This window comes from Polistes dominula, unplaced genomic scaffold (assembly GCF_049000335.1).
Source record: "Polistes dominula isolate Pdom_NZ unplaced genomic scaffold, Pdom_raw_medaka contig_21, whole genome shotgun sequence".
Lineage (NCBI taxonomy): Eukaryota > Metazoa > Arthropoda > Insecta > Hymenoptera > Vespidae > Polistes > Polistes dominula.
In genome coordinates, this window is record NW_028301061.1 from 971,708 (window position 1) to 997,500 (window position 25,793).

Sequence of the window (25,793 nt, forward strand, 5' to 3'; positions counted from 1 at the left end):
TATAATTTTAACCTATTAATAATGATTATTTCAGGTTATGGTTTCCGCAGATGTACACAACATGGAAACTCCATCACCATTACCAACTCCTGGTTATTTGCCATTATTGTCCGAAGCATCGACACCTTTAACGCCTGCAACATTGCAAGGAACTTCACACTCTACTTCACCTATACCCGTTAATAGTCCTAGGATAAGCTTTCGAAGTTTTACTTTACCGTTAGAGATCGACGACGAACAAACAACTAATACGAATAATAATTTGAACAGAGCTAGCGTGTCTTCCGATAAAACATCCGACCCTAGTCATAGGTTATCAGTAAGTTTAAACGAACAGAATAACGCTAAGTCTTGCGAAATAATACGTAGCTACGATAGACACGAGGATCATTATAGTAATAACACTGTAATAGATCAATCCAAAGCTCGAAATAATGAAGAGTCAACGGATGCTGGAATATCGGATATTCCGGATCAAGAAATGACCCCTTGCGAGAGGTTAATATCATTGTGCAGCGAAGTTGAGTCAAGTAGATTAACTTCATCCTCCAAAGACATTACGGATGAGTCCGAGTTATGTCCAATGGAGAAAAATAAATTAATAGATAAACAAGATACATCGAATGTTAAAAAGAAAGAAACCCCAAATAATAATAATAATAATAATAATAATCATCATCATCGATCAAGTGATATACAGAATCAAGAAATGAATTCCGATTTACACGTACAACACGAATTACCTGGTTTACCTTTATCAAACACAACTGATCTTGATTCACCGATGTCTTGTGAACAAACTTTGGAAGATTTGCCAGATTCCGGTTTCGTAATATGCGATAGTTCCGATAAAATCTTTACCAATACGGAAACACAACCGATGGTTACTACAACCAATGATTCTGGCGAATGGGTTATCGTCGAGAGGACAACTGGTTCAATTACAACACCTAGCAGTGAATCCAGTAGTCCTAAAGATCCTTTGGAAGGTACCATGAATCCTGCAATAGCTACAGAAGCACCCCAATTGAGATCAATGTCTGAAAATATTTCACGAACATCTTTGGACCTGACGATGGGTTCTACGGTTGATACGGACACTTCTTGTATTGGGGCTAGCGATTTAACCGAGAGTCCTGTTCTCGCACAAGTATCTGGTGACATGACGTGTGATGTCACCGATGTCAAAGATTACAAGGATTTCAATGAACACGACGACACCCAAAGACCATCCACCACAACCTACACCAACGAATTTACGAACGATTTACTGTCCCCTTTACAAGATCAAGACAACGGTAATGACAAAGTATGCGAGCTGAATATAACTGACATCGAATCTAACGAGGAGCCATCCAATATGAAAATGGACAATTCTTTTGTTCGCATTGACAACAATACCCATGTACACGGTAATAATAAAAATCAAGAATGCGAAACTGATAAAACACAAAATATGATGAAACAAAAGCAAAACGATATACAACGATCAATGGAAAGTCAACAAAAATTACAATATTCGCAACACAGTGATCACCAAAGATGTTCACAACAATTGGACAAGAATAAAAAAGTCCATGGAATTGAAACGGAAGAGGAGGAGGAAGAGGAAGACGATGATGATGATGACGAGGAAGACGATGACGATGACGATGACAAAGAGATGTCCAAGTGCCAAAATTTTGATCAAATCTCACAGAAACAACAGAATCAAAGTCCTCAGAATAAATATATTACAAAACACGATAACAAAGAGAGTCCTAAGAGAAACAGCATACGTCATTCGCAATTACGTGAGAATATTGAAGTTGTCATACCGTCAGAAAATGCAGCTGAACCATGCGAGATTGCACATGTACCGGAAGGTGCATCGGAAGCAATGCCATTGGATGATTCATCGTCATTTTCAAACGCTTCCTCACCGGTTGACGATTCGATAGTTTTACGAGACACAGCTGCTATTTTACAAGAATTAGCATTGCAAAGATTGTCCGGTGGTATGGTAGGTGACCTATCCATTCCACCTAGAAGAAGATACGAGACCACCGAGGTTATTAATCGCGAACGAAGAAGTTTTGATTCCGAGATAGGTCGTGAAATAGTCAGGGAAAGGAAAATGCGTCAAGAATTGGATTCGGCTAGAGGTAAATCAGAGGAACCACCTGTAAATAACAGTAGCACTACCACCCATCATTTGCCACCATGTTTAAGGGCTCGTCATGCAAGAGCAACACGTGCAGCATTGAGCAGATCCCTCGACGAGGCGAAATTCAATCAAATGACCAGCGGTGATTCTTCCTTACCTGTCAAACAATCATCGAATGATGTTGTTCAACACAGTTCTACCCCTAACGTTGGCACCGTTACCAGCAGTAACAATCCCTCGCCTAATTGTTCTGATAAAATTCAATTGAAGAATCTCGGTGGTCTCGACTTGGGTGACCCACAGTGTCGAGAAAGAATAGAAAAGTACAAAGAGGAAAGGCGGACGTTTCTAAGGGACAAATATAGATCTGAGAGTTTTCGTGGTATGTCCTCGAAATCTGAAGGAGGTGATGGTGAACAGGCCTTGCTGGCAAGATTAAAGCAGAGAACTTCAAGGCCCTCATTTCATTGACATTGAGCTTGATACCAATTTCTCTGAGCATTCTTTTTCTTTTTCTCTCTGTCTGTCTGTCTGTCTGTCTGTCTGCCTGTCTGTCTGTCTGTCTGTCTCTCTCTGATTCAATTTATGAATCTGCTAAATATATTCAAGCTGCCGATGCTCCCCAACTGCTATGGAAAATTCGATAAAATTCTATTTTTTGTTTGTTTTTTTGGAGAATAAGACTCGCGTCTCGTTTTTTTTTTTTTTTTTTAACGAGGTTATGTAATTCGTTTGTGTCTTTTCAACTACGCTGATCAAAATGAAAATTGCACTGTGTCTACATTGAACGTGCAATATTTATTATTAATAATATTTTTTGTTTGTTTACCCTTCTCTCTACAACCCTTCAATTTTCTATATTAAAATATTTCCCATAATTTATTATCGCGAGTATAATAATTTTTTGTTTATCTGTTTTTTCTTCTTTTTCTTCTTCTTTTTTTTTTTTTTTTTTTTTTACTTCATTGTTATAAGAACTTTTTACAATGTTAAGAATAATTTTTAATGATAATATTTTCCCAAAGAGATAAGGTTAGATTGTCTAATCGTAATTTATTGTGTTTTATTGTTATATAATTATTATTATTATTATTATTATTATTATTATTATTATTATTATTATTATTAATATTAATATTAATATTAATTATATCGGCTTCTATTGTACGTTTTTACTTGGAATGTATATGTACCAGAGTTATGTGCGTGTATGTGTGTATGTGTGTGTGTGTGTGTGTGTGTGGTTACTCTATGTGCGGAATTGCATTTAATTAATTAATAAATAAATAAATTAATTAATTAATTAATTAATAATTAAGAAAGTATTCGAGTGAGAGCTTACTCGTGTGGGTTTAGAATTTTTATTATGTAACGAGAATATTTTTCAAACGCTTCTTCTCTGCCGCCATTAGGATTATAAATGAGAAAAGAAAAGAAAAGAAAAGAAAAGAAAAGAAAAGAAAAGAAAAGAAAAGAAAAGAAAAGAAAAGAAAAGAAAAGAAAAGAAAAGAAAAGAAAAGAAAAGAAAAGAAAAGAAAAGAAAAGAAAAGAAAAGAAAAGAAAAAAAATGAATTGAAACAAAAAAACAAACAAACAAATGCGTCGTTATGCGTTGTATTTTTGTTTTTGTTTTTTTTTCGTTTTTTTTTTCGTTGTTACACAATTACTGATTTTTATACTAAAAAATGAAATATCTTTTTTTATATTGAAAATTTTTATATTTAAAAAGCTTGTTGAAATGAGGTTAGGTTTTCTTTTTTTATATATATATATATATCTATATATGAATATATTAGCAAGACTTTTTTTTTTACCAAGCGCCTTATTCAATGCTTATGCAAATGTTGATTCATAAATATTTTCTTTTTATTTAAATAACGCGAGTTTTGCTGTTAAAAAAAATAAATATTATTTAATCCTCTGGTACACATTTATATAATTTAAATGAATTTGATGAATGATAATGGGTTTTCTTTTTTAAATATATATATATATATATGTATTATATAATATGAAAAAAAAGAAAGAAACTGAAAATGATGCAAAAAAATTTCGAATTAAGTTTAAAAAATTAAAATTAAGTTTAAAAAAAAAGTGTAACAAATATGTTTATGTTCTTTTGTGGACTGGTCCACACAAACACAGATAGATTTATAATAATAATAGTAAAATAGCTTTTGTATATGAATTATGCTTATTATCATTTTTATTTAGTGCATATATTATTAATGATATATGTATATGTATATGTACACATACACACGTGTTATGTTTAATATATATTGGGATCTCTCTGGCAAGAAGGGGCATGGTGTAGCAATTCAACCTATGTACTCTAATTTTGTATTTAGCCACCAGATAGCGTATTCAAGTACTACAGATTAGGGACCCTTTAAGAGGGGACGCGCCATACACATTGCTGAGGGACAGGAACTCGTGTAGTCACGTGATTGCGCGCAAATGATTCAACGCAACAGCTTCGATGCAACGGAAACTGTCCCCCCAAATTTTCAGCCTAGCAATGTGTATGGCGCGTCCCTCCTATAGGGTCCCTACTAGAGATCCCATCACGTGGCGATAACAATTCGACCTATCTACTCTAATTTTGAATTTAGCCACCAGATAGCGTATTCAAGTACTACAGATTAGGGACCCTTTAAGAGGGGACGCGCCATACACATTGCTGAGGGACAGGAACTCGTGTAGTCACGTGATTGCGCGCAAATGATTCAACGCAACAGCTTCGATGCAACGGAAACTGTCCCCCCAAATTTTCAGCCTAGCAATGTGTATGGCGCGTCCCTCCTATAGGGTTCCTACTAGAGATCCCATCACGTGGCGGTAACAATTCGACCTATCTACTCTAATTTTGAATTTAGCCACCAGATAGCGTATTCAAGTACTAGAGATCCCAATATATTGGTTCTAAAGCAAGATTACGTGATACAATTTTGAAAATTATTTGGTGTTTTTTTGTTTTTTGTTTTTGTCGAACCAATTGTTGTCTCGAAATCATTAAAAAAAAAAAAAAAAAAATGATATTATTTTAATTTTAAAAATAAATAATAAATAAAATGAAGATTAACATTAAATTCTATACAGGATGAAATAGATGAGAATTATTATTAATTATATGAATTATTTCTATTGGTTGTATGAAGAGAAAGAGAAAGAGAGAGAGAGAGAGAGAGAGAAGAAAAAAGACAAAGAGAAAGAGAAAAAAGAGGAAAATGTTTTTTTTTAAACATTGTGATGTAATTATGTTAAATTTTGAATTTTGATTTATTGTTTCAAATACCTAAGTGGCCTTGAATTATTTATTTGATCAATGTATACATCGTATTTTATAATATTGTTAGTGTTTCTTTTTTTTTTATAAAATTAAATTTAATTAAATAGAAATAAAATAACCTAAAAAAATTCTCATCGATTCATCCCAGTTATAAAAGAAAATCGATAAAATCGTAAATAATAATTTGAAAATAAACAATTAGTAGAATGATTGACATTCGTCATCTGTTGAATGATCTTGAATAAAAAGTGAGGTTAAATAATTTATAAAAATTAATTCACACAATTGTAATTGATAAATAATAATAATAATAATAATAATAATATTCTTCCTCCGCATTTATTAAAAATCTATCTTTTACGCGCGAACAAAAAAAGAAAATTGTTAAAGTAGAAAAAAAAAGCAAAACACACACACACAAGAAAAAAAAAAAAAGAAAAATGCTCAAGTGATTTTCTCGTGCTAATTAAATCTAAGTAAATTAATTAACTTTTTAATTTATAACAAAAAAAATATATATATATATATATTAATGCTCTCTATTCTACGAACTAAACTAAACTAAATAAAAAAAAAAAAAAATAAAAAATTTTAAATAAATCGTCGTAACGTTTCCAAAATGTCGTCTTGAAAAAATGGCGGAGGTTAGGAAAGAGGGGGTGGGGAGATTCAAAGGAAAAGATGCATGCAATTATAAATTATTATAAACAAAAATTACTCTATATATTTTCTCGTAAAAATGAAAAATAATAAAAAAAACACATACACACATTTAACACGTACATTCGACACAAACAAATATACGCATACACAAACTTATTATATATTCACGTAGTACTCAAAGCATTTTTTCTATCCCTGACCAAGAAACAAAAAAAAGTACATTAAATTAAATTTTAATTAGATAAACCAAAAAAAAAAATATATATATACACACACACATATATATATATATATCTTATTTAACGAACAACGGCAACATTTGCAACAAGTTCAACTTGATAATTATTAAACGCGACATTTTTGGTTTTTTTTTTTCGAAATATTTATTAAACAAAAAAAATTGCATTCAAAATTTTACTCGAATATTAAAAAAAATGATATTAATAATTAATATAATATAAATTATATATAATATAAAATATATTGTAACGCGTTATAAAAATCTTTCAAAAGTGATCTCTCTCTCTCTCTCAAATGGTTCTTACCCCATAAATTGTAAATTATTATTATTTTTTTTTTTTAATAAATTTAACAACTAAAATATTAGTTTGACAAATTTCTAAATCAATTCACTAGCTCAAATCTTTGTATTTTATTTTTTTTTTGCAATTAGTAAAAAAACAAATGCAAGTGAAAACAAACAAAAAGAAAAAAAAAATTAAACAAATATGCATGCACGAGTAGTTGAGTGTATTTAAACGAACGAAAATAATAAATAAATAAAGAAGCTATTAATAATAACAATAATAATAATAATATTAATATTAATAATAATAATAATTAATGATTAGCACGATTAGGGGAAAAAGAAAGGATAAATAAATAATTCTCGAAACATTTAAACGATCCCTCTCAAACAAACCTAACCTAACCTAACTTACGTATATTATTTATGCCATATTATATAAAAAAAAAAAAGGCCTAGGTAGTTTTAACGAGTTTCAAACCTTTCTTCAATTCCTTCTAATGTAAAACACCATTTTTTGAAAACATTATTAAACACTTGATATAATAATTAATATATAATTATTATAAAAAGTAAACAAACACAAAGGTAAACTAATAAACAATAATATTTATGCACAATATATAATACGCAATAGTGACGATAATAAATAATAATAAATAATAATGATGATGATGATGATGATAATGATGATGATGATGATGATGATGCATCTAAAATAAAAAAAAAAAGGGATGTTTATTTTTAATAATTTTCAATTGTCACAGTGTCGAGATTGTATTGTAAACGTACACGTATGATTAAAAAAAAAAACATATTCAGTATTAAAAATCAGAATGATTAAAGAAAAAAAAAAAAAAAATGAAATAAACAAAATGAGCCTAACGAATAATAATAAATGCGGATTGTATTAATTGTGTTGAATGTAATTAAAATGATGAATAAGAGACAATTGATGATGTAATTTAAATGATAGACAATTTGTGAAAGAAAGTTTGTAAGAATTGAGAAATGTATGTGAAAAGAGGATGAAGAAAAGGTGGAACAATAAGGGGTGGTTGAAAGTTTATCGATGGGGGATGAAATGAAATCCGCAAGACGACCACATAAGAAGACTAATAATCCTACATGTAACATTGAAGGGCTGATAGTAATCTTGCTTTTGATCGTTTACACAAAAAAAAAAAAACAAAAGCCCACCGTATTTTTTAGCCTAAACGTTTTTTCGACCTAAAACTAATTTTGTTGTTGTTGTTTTTTTTCTTTCATTATGTTACGTCTTTTTCTATTAGATGTAAAATTAATTAAAAAGTAATGTTTTGTTACTAGAGAATACCGTTTTGCCTACTACAAATATTCTTCTTATAATTATGTATATATATATGTATGTATGTATGTATGTATGTGCATATATATATATATATATATATTCATATATAGAAATATATATGTAAACAAAATATAAATATTATAAATATGAAGAAGTTATTTAATCGAAAAGATTTGTCTATCGCCTGCATAAATCCTCTAACCAAAGTCATAATTATCACGAGTGTTGAAATGATTGTATGTAAACCACTGACGTCATTATAAACATAACCTAAAAACCTAAAAAGGTGTTCGAGGAATTTACCGATACCAGTTAGTACCACAAACGTTAAAGTTTAGTGGGTTTAATTAGTCTTCAAAGTTAGCATTGTTTTATTATTTTGTACACTTTTTCGCTTCCATTTTGTAATTTAGGCAGATATTACAAACTATCCCTCACAACCTATTGCCATCTATACGCGTAAAAATCTTAAAAGGTGTACTCTGTACTTGGTTCAACAGGAAAGCTGAGGATGAGCAGGAGAACAAGGGGGTTAGTGTTGGTTTAGGAAGGGAAGAGGTTACGTCAGGTCGTCAGTTACATTGTCATCGAGAAACAAGCTCTTTTTGATCGTGTGTCGCAAACCCCTTTAAAAAAATAAAAGGCATTGAATGAGGTGGGACCTTTAGTCTTTACTACTTCTCTTTAAACGTCGTGATAGAGTGGTTGAAAGGTGAGTACCACTCGTAATTGTCCTGGCCGGAAGAAGAAGAGGTTGTGATGATAATGGTGGTGGTGGTAACCCTCTTCCTTTCCTCCCCAGTACCCCTCTCCCCACGGATATACCTGAACCAGATGAAGACGAAGAAGAAGAAGGTGAGAGGTTAGAAAGGGGGTTGAAACTGGGAGAAGAGGGGGGACTGGGTGCGGAATGGCAAGATGAAGGAAGGAGGGTTAGTTAGAGAGGGTTAGCGGGAAAAAAAGTGGAAGAGTCGAGGCCGCTTTTATATCGCGCGAAACGAGGACCACTCGAGGGGCCCCAGGAAGTACCTCGGTTAAGAGCCCGACTCCGTGACTATCGGCGAATCTTTCTCAGTAATTATTTTTAAACACGTCGTGGAGATATGAATCTCCCTGTTCACGTAGGAACATACCACCCCCAAGCCCTTCTTCTTCTTCTTCTTCTTACCCCCCTGTACCTTCTGTTATAGTTCTCTCTCTAGGAGTACCGAACAACTCTGTAAACTCTTGGGGGACACTTCTATACGTACCTAACTAAATAACAGGACTAATCAGGCCTCCCAAGCCCCAGACTAGCACGTACACTGTACTACTACTCCTTTATTTTTTTTGTTTTTATTTGTATGTGTGCACGTGTTGGTGTATCATCTCATAAAGACGTGTGAAGTTAGCGTTGATGATTTATTTTACCGCGAAACATATAACCGAGAATCTTGTTGATGTTTTTTTCATTTTCTGGTCGATTTTCTACTACCACTATTCTCGTGCAAACAAAAAATATTATATAAATGAACAATTTATCATTTTGTTAGAATATTTGTTATTTTTATCATTTATTGTGAATATTCTTTCTTTCTGTGGTGTATATTGGTATTTTCTATCTTCCTCTGACTTGATTCCCACCACCCCTTTAGAGGGTAGCTAGGTAGGTAGATAGGCAGGCAGGCAGGCAGGCAGGCCGCCTTTCAGGGTGTGCAAATCGAATCAGAACGCCCCCGCAGGGTCGTCGACAATGTTATTTGTTAGCGGAAGCGTCGTAGTAACCGGAGGTTGAAACGAGGCCAGATTGGCCAGGGTGATCAAGTTAAACGGCACGTGGGCAGTAATGCCGTTGCCTATGCCACTACCAACTTGCCTTCCCCGTTCTCTCAATTTCTATCAAAGACCCAAACCTCGTATTCCCAACTATGAATCCTTTCTCGAGTTTATATCTTTGGATTCCCTGATGTTGTTACTCTCAAAATATCTACAATTTTCTATAATGTTGTTAAAATGTTAAGTTTTAATCATTTTAAATTAGGTTTCATCATAACCTAACTTTCAATCTTACTTATTGTTTTTTTTTTCTTATTATTTTTTTTTCCTGTGTGATTGTACAATTAAAATTGTTAAAAGTTGCAACAGAATGAAATGTTTTCTAAAATACATCCAAGTATTTATTTTTGTATCAGTTGAATAATATTTAAAGTTAGAATGTATTAAAGAAGATTCGCTAGGATTTTCTCAGGATGGAAGAGTACTCTAGGGTGGATTTATCTCGAGGGTTGGTTTGTTGCTTGCTTGGTTGGTTGGTCGCAGAGCTGTGGATTGACACGCGTCGACGTCTTGACAGCTTGTTAGCCTAACGGCCTAACTCCGTTCATAGAACACGATGCGCTTGAGCCTCTTTAGCGCTCTTTAGCTTGACATTTCGATTCGCGGGAACGTTATACTATACTACTACCATTTCAAATCCTCCCCCGTTCCCCCATCCCCTTGTGAAGTTCCATTTACACATCGTAGTCTCGAATTAACCTTGTCGCATTTTTGATTATTCACAAATCGGATAAAAATTCTTCATTGTCCTAATTGTCGTCAAATTTATTCTTTTCAAACTGTAATAATATTTTACGTACATATCCCAGAGATTATTTATGGTTGTATTCAATTCTAAAAAAAAAAGAAACAAAAATACAGTACTTATTGATTATCCTAAAAAAGTTATAGGTTAGGTCAAGTTAACTGTGTTAACCTAAAAGCATTGAAAGACAAAAACACTAACAACAATAACAGTAAGTAAAAACAATTAAAAAAGAAACATATAAAGACTATAATAATCCACCGGGTGATCTAAAATCAAGGATCAAACGTAAGTGATCTCTTAAAGTGATACAACACCGGGTTGGCACCATATGGTTCGTTACTCAGCTTACGCGCCATTTAACAAAGCAACAAAGAAGCCCATGTACACCTACACACACACACACGTTCACACATACCCGATATTTGTGTTCTTATATGGGGAAAAGAGTGATGATGAAGATAGGAGGAAGATGATAAAGATAAAAAATATATATATAGATAGATAGATAGAGAATGCGTGAGAGAGTAATTTCGTTTGATATGATTACGCTTGCTGTTCGACGCTCGTCGTAGGCTGTCCGTCCGCTTAATATTCGGGCCCCCTTTTCGATCTTCTCTTGTGATGTACGCGCCGCTACTCGACGTTTTATGTACGGACTATATAAAGAGGAGTAGGAGTAGGAGGATGAGGATGAGATGGTGAGGTAGAGAATGAACTGGGGGAGAGGGTAGAGGTGACGTGGAAAAGCGACACGAACGTAGGGGTGAAAGTGAGAGATGAAGAGGGATACTGAACAGTGAGTGTGATTGTGAGTTAGAGAGAAAGATAGAAGATATAGTAGTCACCTACACGAGTCAGGGGTGGAGGAGGGAGGTTAAACTCGTAGGTGAATGCATTACACGTACCTAGAGCCACGCATATCGGTACCGAACCCCTCCGACGGAAAATAATGAAAGTAATGGGAACACGCCCACTGCATTTAGTCCGCTCGACCCAACTATCCCGCCTCAAGCCCCTCTCCCTAACCAACCCCTTCTTCTGAACGTCCAGCTCCCCTCCTTCTCACACCCTCTCTTGCACTTGCTCTCTTTGGTAGAGGTGCTCGCGCGCGCGCGCGCAACCACCCCTTCCTATTCCTTCATCCATCCCAACCAACCCTCAACACAAGCAAGCAAGCAAGCAACCAACCACCCACACTGGTTGTCAACCGTTCGTCGTTGGCACCCTGGGCACCCGAAGGCCTCGGCCGTGTAAGGCCTCGTTCATCCCCAACCCCTATTGGCTATTGTACCTGCCACTTCATTGTCCTTTATTTCATTATTTTCGCCGCATTCCGCTTCGTCGCTTCTACTTTTGGGATTCCCCCTTCAATTCTTCCCTCTTTCTCTCTCTCTCTCTCTCTCTCTCTCTCTCTCTCTTTCTCTCTTTATCCGCCTATCTATCTTTTTCCCCTTTATTTACGTATCGTAATAATAGACGTCTTAACGGAATGTAATAAACGTCATAAATGGCACCCGTGATCTTATTAATTTGCAGGCTACCTGCTAAGATACCCCGCTGTCTCTCTGTCACTTTATTTTTTATTTTTTATCTTCTGTTTTGTTCTGTTTTGTTCTGTTCTGTTCTGTTCTCTCTTTGGTGAATATAAAAAATTGAATAGGGACAAAAATAAAAATATTCAATCACGGATATTCTGTAATACGTTCGTTATTTGTTTCCTCTTACTCAACATTGTTCTCCCGATATACCTGAACGTAAAAAAAAAAAAAAAAACAGTTTGAGTATTCCCTTTAATAAAAGCTAGCTCTTTGATTAAATAGTCACATGTTTTAGGACAAGTTAATTTTATTTTAATGATTAAATCGTTCTAAATTCAACTAACAACAATATTTGTAGAAAAATGTTCATTCAATCAAACTACCTTGATTATTTTCCTTTTGTTTAAACAACATACTCAACCACAAAATCATTAGAAAGACGACGTTGAGCTAGAAATATAGATAGGAGAGTAGAGAATCTAATGCATAAAATCTCGAGAATGACGTATCATCATCCCAAAGTGTATTCGAGAACGTGCTTCGTGATTTGGTCCGATAATACGATTACCTTCCTCTCTTCATTCCTCTATCTATGTCTATCCAAACCTTGTTCTATCATCCTCCACTTGGTAGGTTTGTCGTGGGCCCATTGGGATGAAGGGTCGAGGGTAAACGTCAGCAGGGGTGGAAAGGAGTAGTCTACGGTGTTAGTATCCTTCTCTCTCTCTCTCTCTAACTTATATAACCACCCCAAGTACCCCATCTCTCATTCACTCAGTGAACCACCCTAACCACCCCTTCTCTCTCTCGCTTACTTCATTACTCTATACACACAGAGAACCCTAAACCAAGAGAGAGAGAGAGAGAGAGTGAGTGAGTGAGTTAGAGAGAGAAACTGAGTAGCTTCTGCTTGCTCTGATCCCTCGCAATTACTTCCCATTATCTGGGTATTAGGATTCAGCCGAACTGGAAGCACGGAGTATCCCACAGGCTCCGCCTATATTCTCGTCCTCTTCTTATAACCAACGGCTCGTCCGTATCTACCACAGTTACGTGCCAGGACGTAGTAAACCCCATCCCACCTACCACCACCACCACCACCATCATCTCTTTTTCCTAGTCAGGTTCACCTAACCGAATCTAATGTTACTCCGCAACAGGTAGCAAGATTTTCTCTTATCTATAATCATTCCTTATTTCATGAGTCCTCATTGATAATATTAATCATCAATTTTTCAAACATTTGTTTGAATCATTTTTTTTCATCATTTCATCTCGTTGTCTCGAGTCTTTTCATCAAACGTATTGAAATTCTTTCTAAATTGGATTACCAATAGAATCTCCGAGAAAGTAACTTTTCCTTGACCACAATTCACTCACTCACACTCGTTTCGTTTTATTTTTTTTTTTTTTTTTTTTTTTTACTTTTGTCAAATTGGTAACAACCAAACAATTGAACACTTACCTTTTCTTTTATTGTTCAAACTTTACGTCATATTGTCTCGTCTTATTGTTTAATCGTTTTTTTTTTGTCAATTTTATAGTTGCGCGCATGTGTGTTCAAATTAAACTGTGGTTCATGGGGTGGGGGTGGGGTCTATTAAAGTTTCCCTTTTGTAATCGTTAAGGGCTGGAAAATGTCTCGAACGTCAGAAGGAAGAAAATGTCAGGCAATTAGTGTGGTTTCCTCAATGGTTCTTTTGCTTAGGACATCATCAAATGTCAATTTGGGGGATGAATGGGGAAGATTAGAATAATTCAAACTACATGCAGCTAATAAAGTATCTAATAATAAATAAATAAAATATATATATACTGTTTGAAGTGTCATTTGGGTATTTGATTAAATGAAGACACATGGTCGACGTCATAGTACGACATTTTAATTTCCAACGATAACCGCAGGCTAACTTTACACTTCGCTATAAAAAGTGACACGAGAGGACTAGTTCTTTTTATTATTATTATTTTCATTTCATGTTTTTTTTTCTTTTTCTTTTATATTACTGCAACTTTGTTGTCCCTATAAAAAGTGTCGCGTAAGCTCGATCATCAGCCAGTCATTTTGTTTGTGTTAGCAGCATTTTTACATTCAATTCCCACCAATGGAATCTGACTAAGAAAGAAAACAAATCCCATCCTTTCTTTATCCAATCCTAAAGATTTGCTATGAATAATCCCTTTTCTTCGTGAATACACTTTTTTTTTTTTTTAATAATAATAATAATAATAATAATAATAATAATAATTTTGTCATTCATATCAGATCACACTTTTTTTTTGTTTTTGTTTAGAAGAATTTCTTTTTCCGTATGGCACAAATTGATGATTTATATTCATTTGATTTATCCTCATATTCACTAATGCGCGCGATCGTTTATATTTGTTGTTAATAATTTTTCCGTTATTAATAAATTATTGTTTAATTAATTCTAATATCCCGTTTAATCCCTAAATGATTTTCAAGGATGATTTTGATGTCAGGTTTATCCTTCGATCTACGAATATGTTAATGTGTGTAATTATATTCCCGCACAGAATTGAACCTGCATTTTGGTGAACCACAATGATGATGATGATGATGATGATGATGATGATGATGATGATGATTATAATAATCGTACGAAAAAAATTCCGGAGATTAACACACGTTTAATCGCACACGATTTCACTTTTTATTTAATTTCTTTTTTTTGCCGCCACCCCCCCCCCCATTTGTCGAACAACAAACAACACCGTCTCGAAATTTACCAAGTCCCATCCGAGTTTAACATCGTCTTCGAGTTAAGACGAAGACGAAGAAGAAGAAGAAGAAGCTGATAGTTCGAAAAAAGTAGAAATAGAAGTAAAAGTAGTGATGACAGGTTGAAAATAAATGTTCCACAAGTTGAATTCATCATCAACGTTGGAATTCTCAGCGATGCTGTTGACGTTGTTGAACGCCATGTTGATGTTGTTGCTGATGGGATGATTGATGATGCGAAAGGGTAACAACAGGATGTTGATGTGGATGTGTCGTCGTTTGATGAAATGATGGTGTCGATGAACTACGTTTTGGCAGGTGTAAACTTGCTAAGCTCCTTGAAGGTGATGGTTCTTCATCTTCACCAAGAATATCAATTTCATCTTCATCAGAATCCATTGCTGCGTCGCTGCTTCCTCGCGATTCTCTACCACCACCTGCACCACCACCACCACCACCGCTGCTCAATGAGAAGTCCACCGGTCTTTCTGTTGATAATCAAAAAATATCCGTACGATAATTAAAAAAAAAACAACAACAAATTATTCATTAGTTCATTTGATATATTAAATCTTTGCACTAATAAGAAAATCTATATTTCAATTTTTATTTTGCAGTAACAGCTAACAATGTGCTTTAAAATCATTTTTATTTCAAGTTAAACTTTAACCTACATAAATCACATAGCCAATTGTAAAATATATTAACAAATTCAATATAACATTATTATAATTTTTCAAGATTACAATATCTTTTAAGATTAAAACTTAGGTTAAGTCACACTCAAACATAGGAGTGCAAAGGTTTAATCAAATCTAACCTTAATTTTCTAATAAATAATTGCAATGTGTACCGCGCATTGTTTCATTGAAATTGTAATAGTCATCATCATTATCATCTGATTGAAATAATAACTGTAAAAGTAACATTTAAAATATCAATCCTGAAACGAGAGACGTAAAGTACATCATTGATCGATCCCAACGTTTCAAAGTGAGAGTACGCGACGGAGTTAATCTGAGGGAAGACAGAAGGGAGAGAAGATGGGTCGTGATCCGAGCAATAACGTTGAATTCGGGCGTAGTCGTGGCAATTGGGGGAGGTAACTGCGTCGCTTTTCACAAGTATAAGGGAAGGGTATAGGGAAGGAGGAAGGGGATGGGGGAGAGGTTGAAAGAGAGTGAGCAAGATAGAGGAGGCTTTATGCACTCAATGCACGATTCTAAAATCGGGTGGCACCGCATCAGGCAGCGTCAGGGTAACCTCTGAGTCCTCGAGTTACTCCGTCTTGCTAGCCAAGATGGCTTCTCGTTCAGAGTAGGAAGGGCTAACGAAGTTATCGAGGCATCTCCTTGGTAGCAAGCTAAGGGGGCACCAAGTAAGAAGAAGAAGAAGAAGAAGAAGAAGGGAGAGGATAGAAATGTCAATGTATTTGTATATATGTGTGTTAGGGGATGGTTGTATGAGTGAGGACAAGTCTTGTCTACCTCTTCATCTTGAACGTCTTCAAGACGCTACCGGATACTTTAAGAAGTCCCCTTCCTCCACTCTCTTTCAGTTTCCCTCTATCATCTACCATCAAAACCCCATCTCCTCTCCCTTTTCCTCCTACTCGTTTCACGATTCCGGTCTTCGAGCAAAATTAGTCAATTATCAGCTAAGTGCTCGACCAGACCTATATTCCTCTCGATTGTTCGCCACTGAGGAAGAAGACTAGTACCCGCCGGCCCGTCTGAGTTGTGTACCAGCATACACACCTAACCCAATTTTATTAGGCTAGCCTCAGCAACTGATAGATAGAGATAGGAGAGGGGGAAAGACCGATCATGATAACGGTTACGTAAATTATTATTTAACTACGAGCGATATACTTTTATTTTTGTACAATCAAATAAATTCATCTTATGTGAGAACAATTCTTGACTAGGCTAACATTGGTGAAAATTCTTGAAGATTTGCTTGAAATTTGTTTATTTTCTTTTTATTCTAATCCTAAGGAATGCCAATATCTATTTATCTATCTATCTATCTATCTCTATCTATCTCTGTAGAGTTTTTAACAAAACCGATATTAATTCATTAAAGGTCAAAACGAGCGTAACGGTTTCGCACAAACATTCTACTTACTAACGAGGAAATACTTCAACGCTATATTCCCAAATTGATATATCAGTTTAACCAACATTTCGTTCAGTCCCCCTCCCCCTTCTCCTTCTCCTTCTCTTCCTCCTCATCCTCCTTTTACCCCCTCTTTTTCTCCAACTATCTTGTTCGCAGGTTATCATCGTGGTCCCTACCGCCGCCGCCGCTGCCTGCCTGCCTGCCTGCCTGCCGTGTAACTTCATCGTTGAATTTTCCTCTTGTATAATATAATTTGGATGTAGTAACATTGTTAGCCATACACGATTGCGGCAAATTCTACTATATAGATGGCGATCATTATCTAGGTACCGCTAGTTAATGATTACAGTTCCTGCAAGCCCCCACCTGGGGGTTATGGTCTGGTTAGTTAAGCCGAACTTGCGTAATTTATTGTCAGTGGAATTTTGGTTGCATTATATCGTCATACTGGTCCATTATTACGATAGTACGGGAATATTTAACACGCGCTAAAATTCTAAAGCTGACCGAGTAAATGGCAAATCGATCGTAATCATAGCGCGAGCCCGCAAAACCCTGACGTAACCCTGACGCAATCGAACCAAATAAGAGACTAGTAAATTTGACTTTTTTTTTCCGCATATCAAGGATCAGTTTTTTTTTTTGTTTTGTTTGATGTAATAAAAATATGGCTGAATGATAAAAATAAAAGAACCCAATCAATTGCAGTTAATAACGTGTTTAAAATTGTACTCACCAGCTGGTGATGTCACCGAACCGGATTGCGTACCGCACTGTTGTCCCGACGATTGTATCCCATTACTATTGGAATTGGTGTTCAATTTTCGTAATTGTTTCTTATGTTTCATTCTTCGGTTTTGAAACCATGTCTTAACTTGGGTCTCTGATAAATGCAAGGCTGCTGCTAATTCAACTCTTTCTGGGGTACTTAAATACCTTTGAACTTCGAACCTGGCTTCCAAACCAGCTAATTGTTGATCGCTAAACACCTAATCAATGATCAATTATTATCAATTAAAAAATAATAATGTGTGAGGTTTAATGGATAAACAATTGAAATTGTACTTACCGTTCGTGCTTTTCGTCGTCGACAATGTTTTAAAGCAGCAAGTTCACCGACACCTGGTACAACACCAACCCCCATACCAGCGCTACCAAAAAGTGGTCCCAGAAAAAATGCAGCAGTGGGTGGCGCCGACGGATAACCGGGTAACAAACTGGCAAATTGTTGATACTGTTGATGTTGTTGTCCGTGAGCTGAACTAAGATGTTGATGATGAAGTTGATGATGTGTATGGGGTGGTACGCTACCACGACTGAGAATATCTTCGATTAGAAATGATGTTCGACTTGCGGAGGTACCGTTTTGGCCAGGATGAGCTTGGGCTTGTTGTTGACAGGTCGATTGCATTTTTTCCAAGTTTATTATTTCAACGATGCGTAAGAATCCTCAATAAGTTCTTGCAAAACGTGTACAGATTACACCCTCTTCGTTGATAATAATCGGATGGTATACACTGATGCCATGTTTTTTGATACTTTCTGAACACTTTGAAAACACCACTAGGAACACTGTTAATCTTCGATCTCAAGTACCAACACTTTTCGTAAACAAACTACTGTAATAGTTCACGTAGCAAAAAAGAAATGTCTCTCAAAGATTGATAATCTTTTTATTGTTGCACAACAAAGAGAGAGAAAAAAATAAATAAATAAAAATAACAAAGAATAAAAACTATGACACAATAAAACAAGAATCAACTAGAATTCCAAATTAAAAGAATAGGTATCAGATAATTTCGGATAAGATGATAACTGTTTTTGCGGTATTATCCCCACGTAACAACAATTTAATAATAATCGATTAATTAAAACAAAACACACAATGATGATTATTAGCCCAGTTATAGGACAACAACAAACCCACTATTTAGTTTCGTACAATATAATAACCCAAATAATAAACCAACAAAAAATGATAAATGTGTATTATTATTTTGCCGCGTTGAAGATAAAGATTAGAACAGGATTTAGTAGTCGTTTAGGGAGTATCGGTGCGTGATGATATCCAAGGAGATTCGAGGTCCGATATCTCGCTGTTGGTGACGAGCCCCCGTAGGAACGAACGAACGTACGAACGTAGGAACGAAGGAAGGAAGGAAGGAAGGAAAATCACAGGTTTTGGTGACGCGCGGGCACCCTCGTCGCATGGTAGGAAACTCAGCCTCTCGCCGTACCGACGCTAAATCGTATTGGTTGGCGTCGCGACGCTCATAGAAGCTTAGGGTTGGTCCCAATCAAATAACTGGGCGTTACCAACTCTGAACGTTGTCATGGAAACGTTGGACTCTCCGTGTCGGGAATCATCCCTCCAGTAGTATTCTACATATATGTTCACCATTCTAAAATCCTATGTGTGTGTGTGTGTGTGTATCAAACGGGTTCAACACTAGTCCAAAGGGGTGTAACAGAGATAAAGAATGTGAGATAGAAGATCGAAGAAATTCCAGCCCTTCCTTCAAAACTCCCAACCCCCATTTCCTCTACCCTTCCTAACCCCTAACCCCTCAAAGCCATTCGCGCGCGTCTTTCTCAACCCCTTCTTGCCTCCTCCACACCCCTTTAAGCTTCTTCACTTCTATTTCTCCAGGTTTATTCGCATATTCACTTCTATCCTGTTTTGTTGTTGCTTTCTATCTACTTCTATCTATCTAGATATCTAGATATTTAGATATTTCTTTACCTTGCGTACACGTGCATGTGCATTTTATCTTTATCGTCGTTCCCACCAACTGGGAAATGGATATACACCTATGGTATCATCCTCTCTTTCCTGTTTATATATTCAAAAATGTGGATTTATGTTTAGGAAAAGGGACACGAATGTGAAGAGAGGGATGTTGAAGAACGTTAGACGAATGCCACCTTTCGTATACGATTGTCGTACTTTCTCCAAAGTTACATTGAATTTTCTGAAGGAATTGAAGGAATGCCTTCTTGAATTGGTGATGCCATTCACCCATCCACCCACCCCCACAACCCTAGCATTTATTATATTCTTCTAACGTCAAGGGTTTCCTTGTTTTTTTTTGTTTTAACAACAAACTTTAAGTGGAAATATTTCAAAAAAAGAAAACAAAATGATTGAAATTTGAAGATGAAGGTGGTGGAAAATTTTGTTATGGGAATAGGTAGAGTAGGAGGACGATGCTATGCGAAAAGGAATAAAAATAAAAACAAAAAATGGTCAGCTTTTAAATGGTGTCGACTTTGCTTGTGAATTATTCGAGGATTCGCGAAAGCACGTAGACTACTACTATTACAACTACTACTACTACTATTACTCTGACATGAGAGAGAGAGAGAGAGAGAGAGTCGATAGGAACCTTCCACCACTACTCGCATCCACCTATCGAATCTTCGATACCGGCGAGGAGGGATACGGACGCGTGGACGGAACAGAAGCAGCACGAGATTAAATTACTTATCCCGTGGTATATACGGGTGCTTTCTGAACGACGAGCACAACGGTACAGGGTTGCTGCTGCTACTACTACTACTACTACTACTACTACATATATACACGCATACACACATTACAAAAGGACATACACGTACAAAGGATCAAAGCTTTTCTATTTGACTTTTTTTATTAAATCTTCTTCAATATAACTTATTCATCCATAACAGTAGGTACAAAAATCACCAACCAACCAACCCCTACCCCTCCCTCTTTTTTACTTTTATTAATTCGTATAATAATAAAATAACCAAGTATTCTTAAGTTTAATCGTACGATCAAATGTTTAAATGTATTGGGTTGATTCGCAAAGTAATTTCATTCTAACAAAATAAAAATGAAAACAATTTTTACTTTCTAACCTAAAACCTAGACGTCTTTTAAGTGAACATAAACAGCTGAATTTGATCATTATTTGCCAGTTTGTATCAATTAATGCTTTTATTGTGTCAGGGAATAAACAACATTACTTTCTGAACAACCCAATAGCTTATCATACTCGTTGAACCTTTTTTTTGTTCTTGTTTTACTATATCAACAAAGTGGGGAAGAACCTACATCAACGTGTACTTAACGAACCGACAAAAATGATGTCGCTAATTAAACAGGGATAAACGATCGATCAGAAAAGACCCTTCAAAAAAAAAAAAGCTTCGTATTAAAACTTGCCAAATTCACAGCTAGCTAGAGCTACAACAACAACAACAACAGTAGCAACCCATCATCATCATCATCATCATAGTAATAGTTGTTGGGTTCTGGTGGGATCGTCCTACAATGTCGTATTTCCCTTTAACAAGTCTCTCGGGACGTTAGCAGGAGCTCGTTCACGATGAAAAACATCGTCAAATGCTTTTATATGTGTGTTGAGAGTGTGATGGATGCATACACGTGACAGAAAAATAAAATCAAAATAAACAAAAATGGACAGATACAAAAAATGAATGTGGTATTGGATTGTTCGGAAAGTAATTTCGTTTATCTTTTGTAAAATTGATGACAATTTGTGCTTCCTAACCTAAAACTTAGGCCTTTCAAGTGGTCATAAACAGTTGCAATTGATAAATTGAATCCTCACATCGATCTCACGTGTTTTTATTTGCCAATTTGCATTAAATAAAAATCCGAACGATCCAATGTAAGAAAGCGAAAGTCTTAAAAAAAAAATAAAATGAATCAACGGCAATTAATGAAAAAATACATGAAACAAAAAAGGGGCCATGTTTAGGGTAGGTAATTTGAGTCATAGGAAAGTTGGTTTTGGGCCACGGTAACCAAGGTGGGAATGGATAGAGGAATACAGGAGGGATTGTGCATCGTCTAGGGATCCTATCTATGAGTGTGAAAGAGAAAGAGAGAGAGAGAGAGAGAGAGAAAGAGAAAGCAACAGGGACGTGGCCGGACGCGAACGGACACGCGTCGGTAACGCAGTTACTATGACGTGACGTTAATTTACTCAATAATTGTGGAAGGGCAAGTTTCCCCTACTACTCCCTTTCCACCTATGTCTAAATGCCGGCACGCGTCGTCCATAGTCCTTTGTATCCTTGCCACGCTTATATATATATATATATAGATTTTGCATTGTCCTTGATGATACTAACCAATAAGCCTTTTTTACTTTATGATTGTCATTAATCGTTTTTATGTTTTTTTCTTTTTTACAGTTGTTATTTTGACTCATATTAATAAGGGTTGTTATCTGTGTGAATGTATATATGTGTGTATGTGTGTGTGTGTGTGTGTGTGTGTTTGTTTTCTTTCAAAGAATTGGATTTGTAGAGTCATCTGAAAATGTAATCTCAATAAAAATTCATCTGCAATGTTTAAACGATCGTTACGCCAATGGGAAGAATACTTGAGTCAGATTTGATTTTACAAAGGAATTTATTTTTATTGTTCTTGTCTTTGTTTTTATTATTAAAAAAAAAGTATTTGATATACAAAGATTATTCTACGATTAAAAAATAAAAATAAGAAAAGAGAGAGAGAGAGATGCGATGATTAAAAATTTTGATCACTCAAAAAAGAGAAAGAAAAAAACAAAAGATAAAATTTAGCAAACTTGAACATGATTATTTTTTTCTTAACCAATCTTAAATACTTTAACAAACAAAACAATATGATATTTAATAATAAATGACAAAAAAATTTAATTTATTTGAAATGATGTGAGAACGAATTTGTCAAAATAGAAAAAGAAAAAATAGTAACACGTCTAACCTAAAATTTTGTTGATTTACAGACTAGATATAATTAATGTATATATATATTAGGTCTAGCGGAAAATTCTGTCCATTTTTTAAATAAAATAAAATAATAAATTGTTTCTAATTTGAACAATGAATTAATTGAATTACTTTTGAACTTTTGCCAATATGGTAGCCATTTGTATACTCCATTTTAAGAAATGAGGCCTTACCACCTAGTGACGAAAAATTGAACTAACGTTTGTTTCAACGTACAGAATTTTCCGATAGACCTAATATATTTATTATAAATATTATTTAAATATCGTAATCGGCAGATGTGCGTTTGTAAAATGCACGTGAATACGTTGCTGCACCTCTTCCGCAACATGCCACGAAATATCCACGTTGATAAAGAATAATTATTGCCAAACTAATCAAAATAATGAACAATAATCCAATAACAACTCCTATGTGCAATACACCAACTTTGCTATTACAGGGCAATTTTGTATTTGACAACGATGTTAGATTTACTTCTGCATATTCGGACGTTTTACTGCATTTCATTTCGTTAACCTCCTCTCCCATCAATCTTTTTCCATGTTTGGGTAACAAAGTACCAATCTAAAACAAACAAACAAACAAACAAACCTAACCTTAAAAAGAACAGACATTAAAAAGAAAAAAGAAAAATCTTTACATTCAATGAAATTTTGGGTCCCATTTGCAGGTACCAATAAAATGTAAGTTTAAATGTACAGTATGTTACAAAAATAATTAATATTATAAGTAGAAAACAAAATGAAGGAACTTATGCGAGTAGAAAAAGTAAATCAGACGCGAATACAAACGTGACCAAAATTTTGTCACGTAAATTATTTGTTTAACGTATTTTGAACAAACCAAAATAATGAACCTGAAATATTCCCGGTAAAAACGTTTTATCGATAAAAGAAGAAGAAGAAAAAAAAAGATGTATTATTTATCTAAAGGTAACCATTTTGGTCATTATTTTCTTGCTCGAAACGAGATATCAATTGATGGTAGCAATGAACGCGGAATGAGACGTGGCCGATGATCGAGTTAAGTTACAAACGGGATGGGGTATCATGGTGATCAGTTCTTCGTGAAAAGGGATATTGCCATTTTGTGTGTGTGTGTGTATGTATGTGTACTCCTCGCAAAAGAAGAGAATAAAAAAAGAAAAAAAAATACTGGATGGAGAGAAAAATGTGTGTGTGTGTCTGTGTGTGTGTGGGTGCGTGAGTGCGCGCGCGTATGAACTGCTGTGATTGCCAGAACTTACCAGATATTGATTATCGCAATCGCAGCTCCATTCGTTGTTCATCAGATCCAATTCTTTGAGCTTGTCCCAACTTTCTACGAGTTGCGACGGTAAATATCGTAGGGCGTTATCCGATAAATCGAGAATCTTCAAAGGCGGCCACACGGTCATTCCATGTTCACGCTAATAACAATAACAAATAAGATATTAACTTGTAAAATATCTTTATGGGAAACAAAACAAATATACGTTTGTAATATAGTTTTATACTTGAACACTTTTGGGTAGACATTTATTTGAAATATTGTTAGGTTAGCAAGTAAACAAACAAAAAAGAAGTTGCAGATTTTGTCGATAGGTGGCTTTTCAGAATCGGCAATGATTTTAATTGCTTTTAAATTAATATTAAATATTATATTAATTAATTATAATAATACAAAAATTATTTAGTACTTTGAAATGAAGTAAAGAATAAACTGAGTTAAATTTTGTCTCAGTTTTAATGACATATTGATACGTCAAAGAGTTAATAGGTTAATTTGTATCTTAAGATTTCTTTTTCTTTTGATGATAGACACAAAGAAAGATCAATTATTTCAATTTTTTGTTTAAACAATGTAAAATTTGTTTACCTTGGTCAAAGCGTTTTCATCGATGTGTTTCAACAACGGACAATTTTGTATATGAAGAATTTCCAAACTCGATAATTTACCGAACGAACCATTACCAATTTCAATTAACTTTGGCATACAACACATATTTAATTCTTTGAGATTTTTCATTTCAGGAAATCCATTATGTTCGTTCAATGTTTCAATTGGAATTTCGTCAAGATTCAAAACTTCTAAAGCTGACGCCATGGACAAGGCTTTTGGTATTTCGGTAAATTGATTTCCATTCAAGTGCAATTTCTTTAAGTATCTGTAATAATAATAATAATAATAATATTAATAATAATTCTATAGAGGACAACGATGATGAATGGGTTTATTAATTATTAATTAAAATAATTACCTGGGTTTATAAAAAATATATTCAGGTAATTGACTCAATTCGCAATAACTCAAATCAAGTTCTTCCAAATATGGTAGACTACTGATAGCTAAAGTCGTATGACCTGCTAACATTTTGAAAGGATTGTTAGCAAGTATCAACACTTTAAGGGATCCTAAATGTTCAAAAACATCCTGATTCAATGCGTGTAACGAATTAGCAGCTAAATTTAAATATTTCAAATTTAACGGTTCGTAAGCTTCCGGTGAAAATTTACCCTGAAAATAAAAATAATTACAAATATATATATATATTTTTTTTTCTATACAAAATTTGGATTTGTTTTTTGTTTCTTTTCTTTTCTTTTCTTTTCTTTTTAAAAATTGTCGTCGCACAATTTTTTCTAATAAATAAAATAATACCTCGAACACATGAGGATTTAAATTTTCCGTGATGAGTTGATTATGACTCAGATCAAGCTCGGTTAGATTAACTATATTTTTGAAAGCACTATTATCTATCGTCGTAATCTGATTTTGTCGAAGTATCAATCTTTGTATGACGACTGATGGAAATGGTTTTATATGAACCAATGTATTTTTTATAAATGTAATCTCATCGATCGATGTTTTCGGCCATTGTACGGCCTCAAATGTGTTCGTCAAATTTCGTTCACTGCAGTTCACTAATTTTGCTATTAAATATAAATAATAATTATTAATAATATAACGTAATATATTAAATATATAATAATAATATCATTTCAAAGATATTTTAATTATCAAAAAAAAAAAATAATCAAATAAATAAACTTATAGATTAATTCAATTTTGAACAATTTGCAATTACAAATGAATATTATTAATATATTAGAGAATGAT

At 34.5% G+C, this 25,793-nt stretch overlaps 3 protein-coding genes across 10 annotated transcripts in view; 1 reads left to right on the forward strand and 2 right to left on the reverse strand.

Moving 5' to 3' along the window:
* The window catches only part of CdGAPr (GTPase-activating protein CdGAPr), a 31,603-nt gene extending 26,271 nt beyond the window's left edge, over positions 1–5,332 (forward strand). For all 8 annotated transcript variants that reach the window (XM_089176206.1, XM_015326368.2, XM_089176205.1 and 5 more), the window contains one exon: positions 35–5,332. In XM_089176206.1, coding sequence (XP_089032332.1) covers positions 35–2,617 — 2,583 coding nt within the window. In that variant the 3' untranslated portion in view covers positions 2,618–5,332. The remainder of the gene's footprint in view (positions 1–34) is intronic.
* An 8,587-nt stretch (positions 5,333–13,919) lies between these two features.
* bsh (brain-specific homeobox) lies at positions 13,920–20,552 on the reverse strand. Its single transcript, XM_015326510.2, has 3 exons — positions 17,992–20,552; positions 17,659–17,911; positions 13,920–15,289 (listed from the first exon to the last, which is right to left on the reverse strand). Exons 1-3 carry the CDS (start codon positions 18,331–18,333, stop codon positions 14,973–14,975), a joined length of 912 nt encoding a protein of 303 aa, XP_015181996.1. The 5' UTR covers positions 18,334–20,552; the 3' UTR covers positions 13,920–14,972.
* A 2,091-nt stretch (positions 20,553–22,643) lies between these two features.
* Positions 22,644–25,793, reverse strand: part of LOC107069217 (tsukushi) — a 3,901-nt gene continuing 751 nt past the window's right edge. Inside the window, exons 2-6 of the mRNA XM_015326312.2 lie at positions 25,335–25,606; positions 24,934–25,190; positions 24,552–24,840; positions 23,941–24,102; positions 22,644–23,258 (exon numbers count right to left, since the gene is read on the reverse strand). Of these exons, the coding sequence (XP_015181798.2) occupies positions 22,950–23,258; positions 23,941–24,102; positions 24,552–24,840; positions 24,934–25,190; positions 25,335–25,606 (1,289 nt within the window). The 3' untranslated portion in view covers positions 22,644–22,949. The remainder of the gene's footprint in view (positions 23,259–23,940; positions 24,103–24,551; positions 24,841–24,933; positions 25,191–25,334; positions 25,607–25,793) is intronic.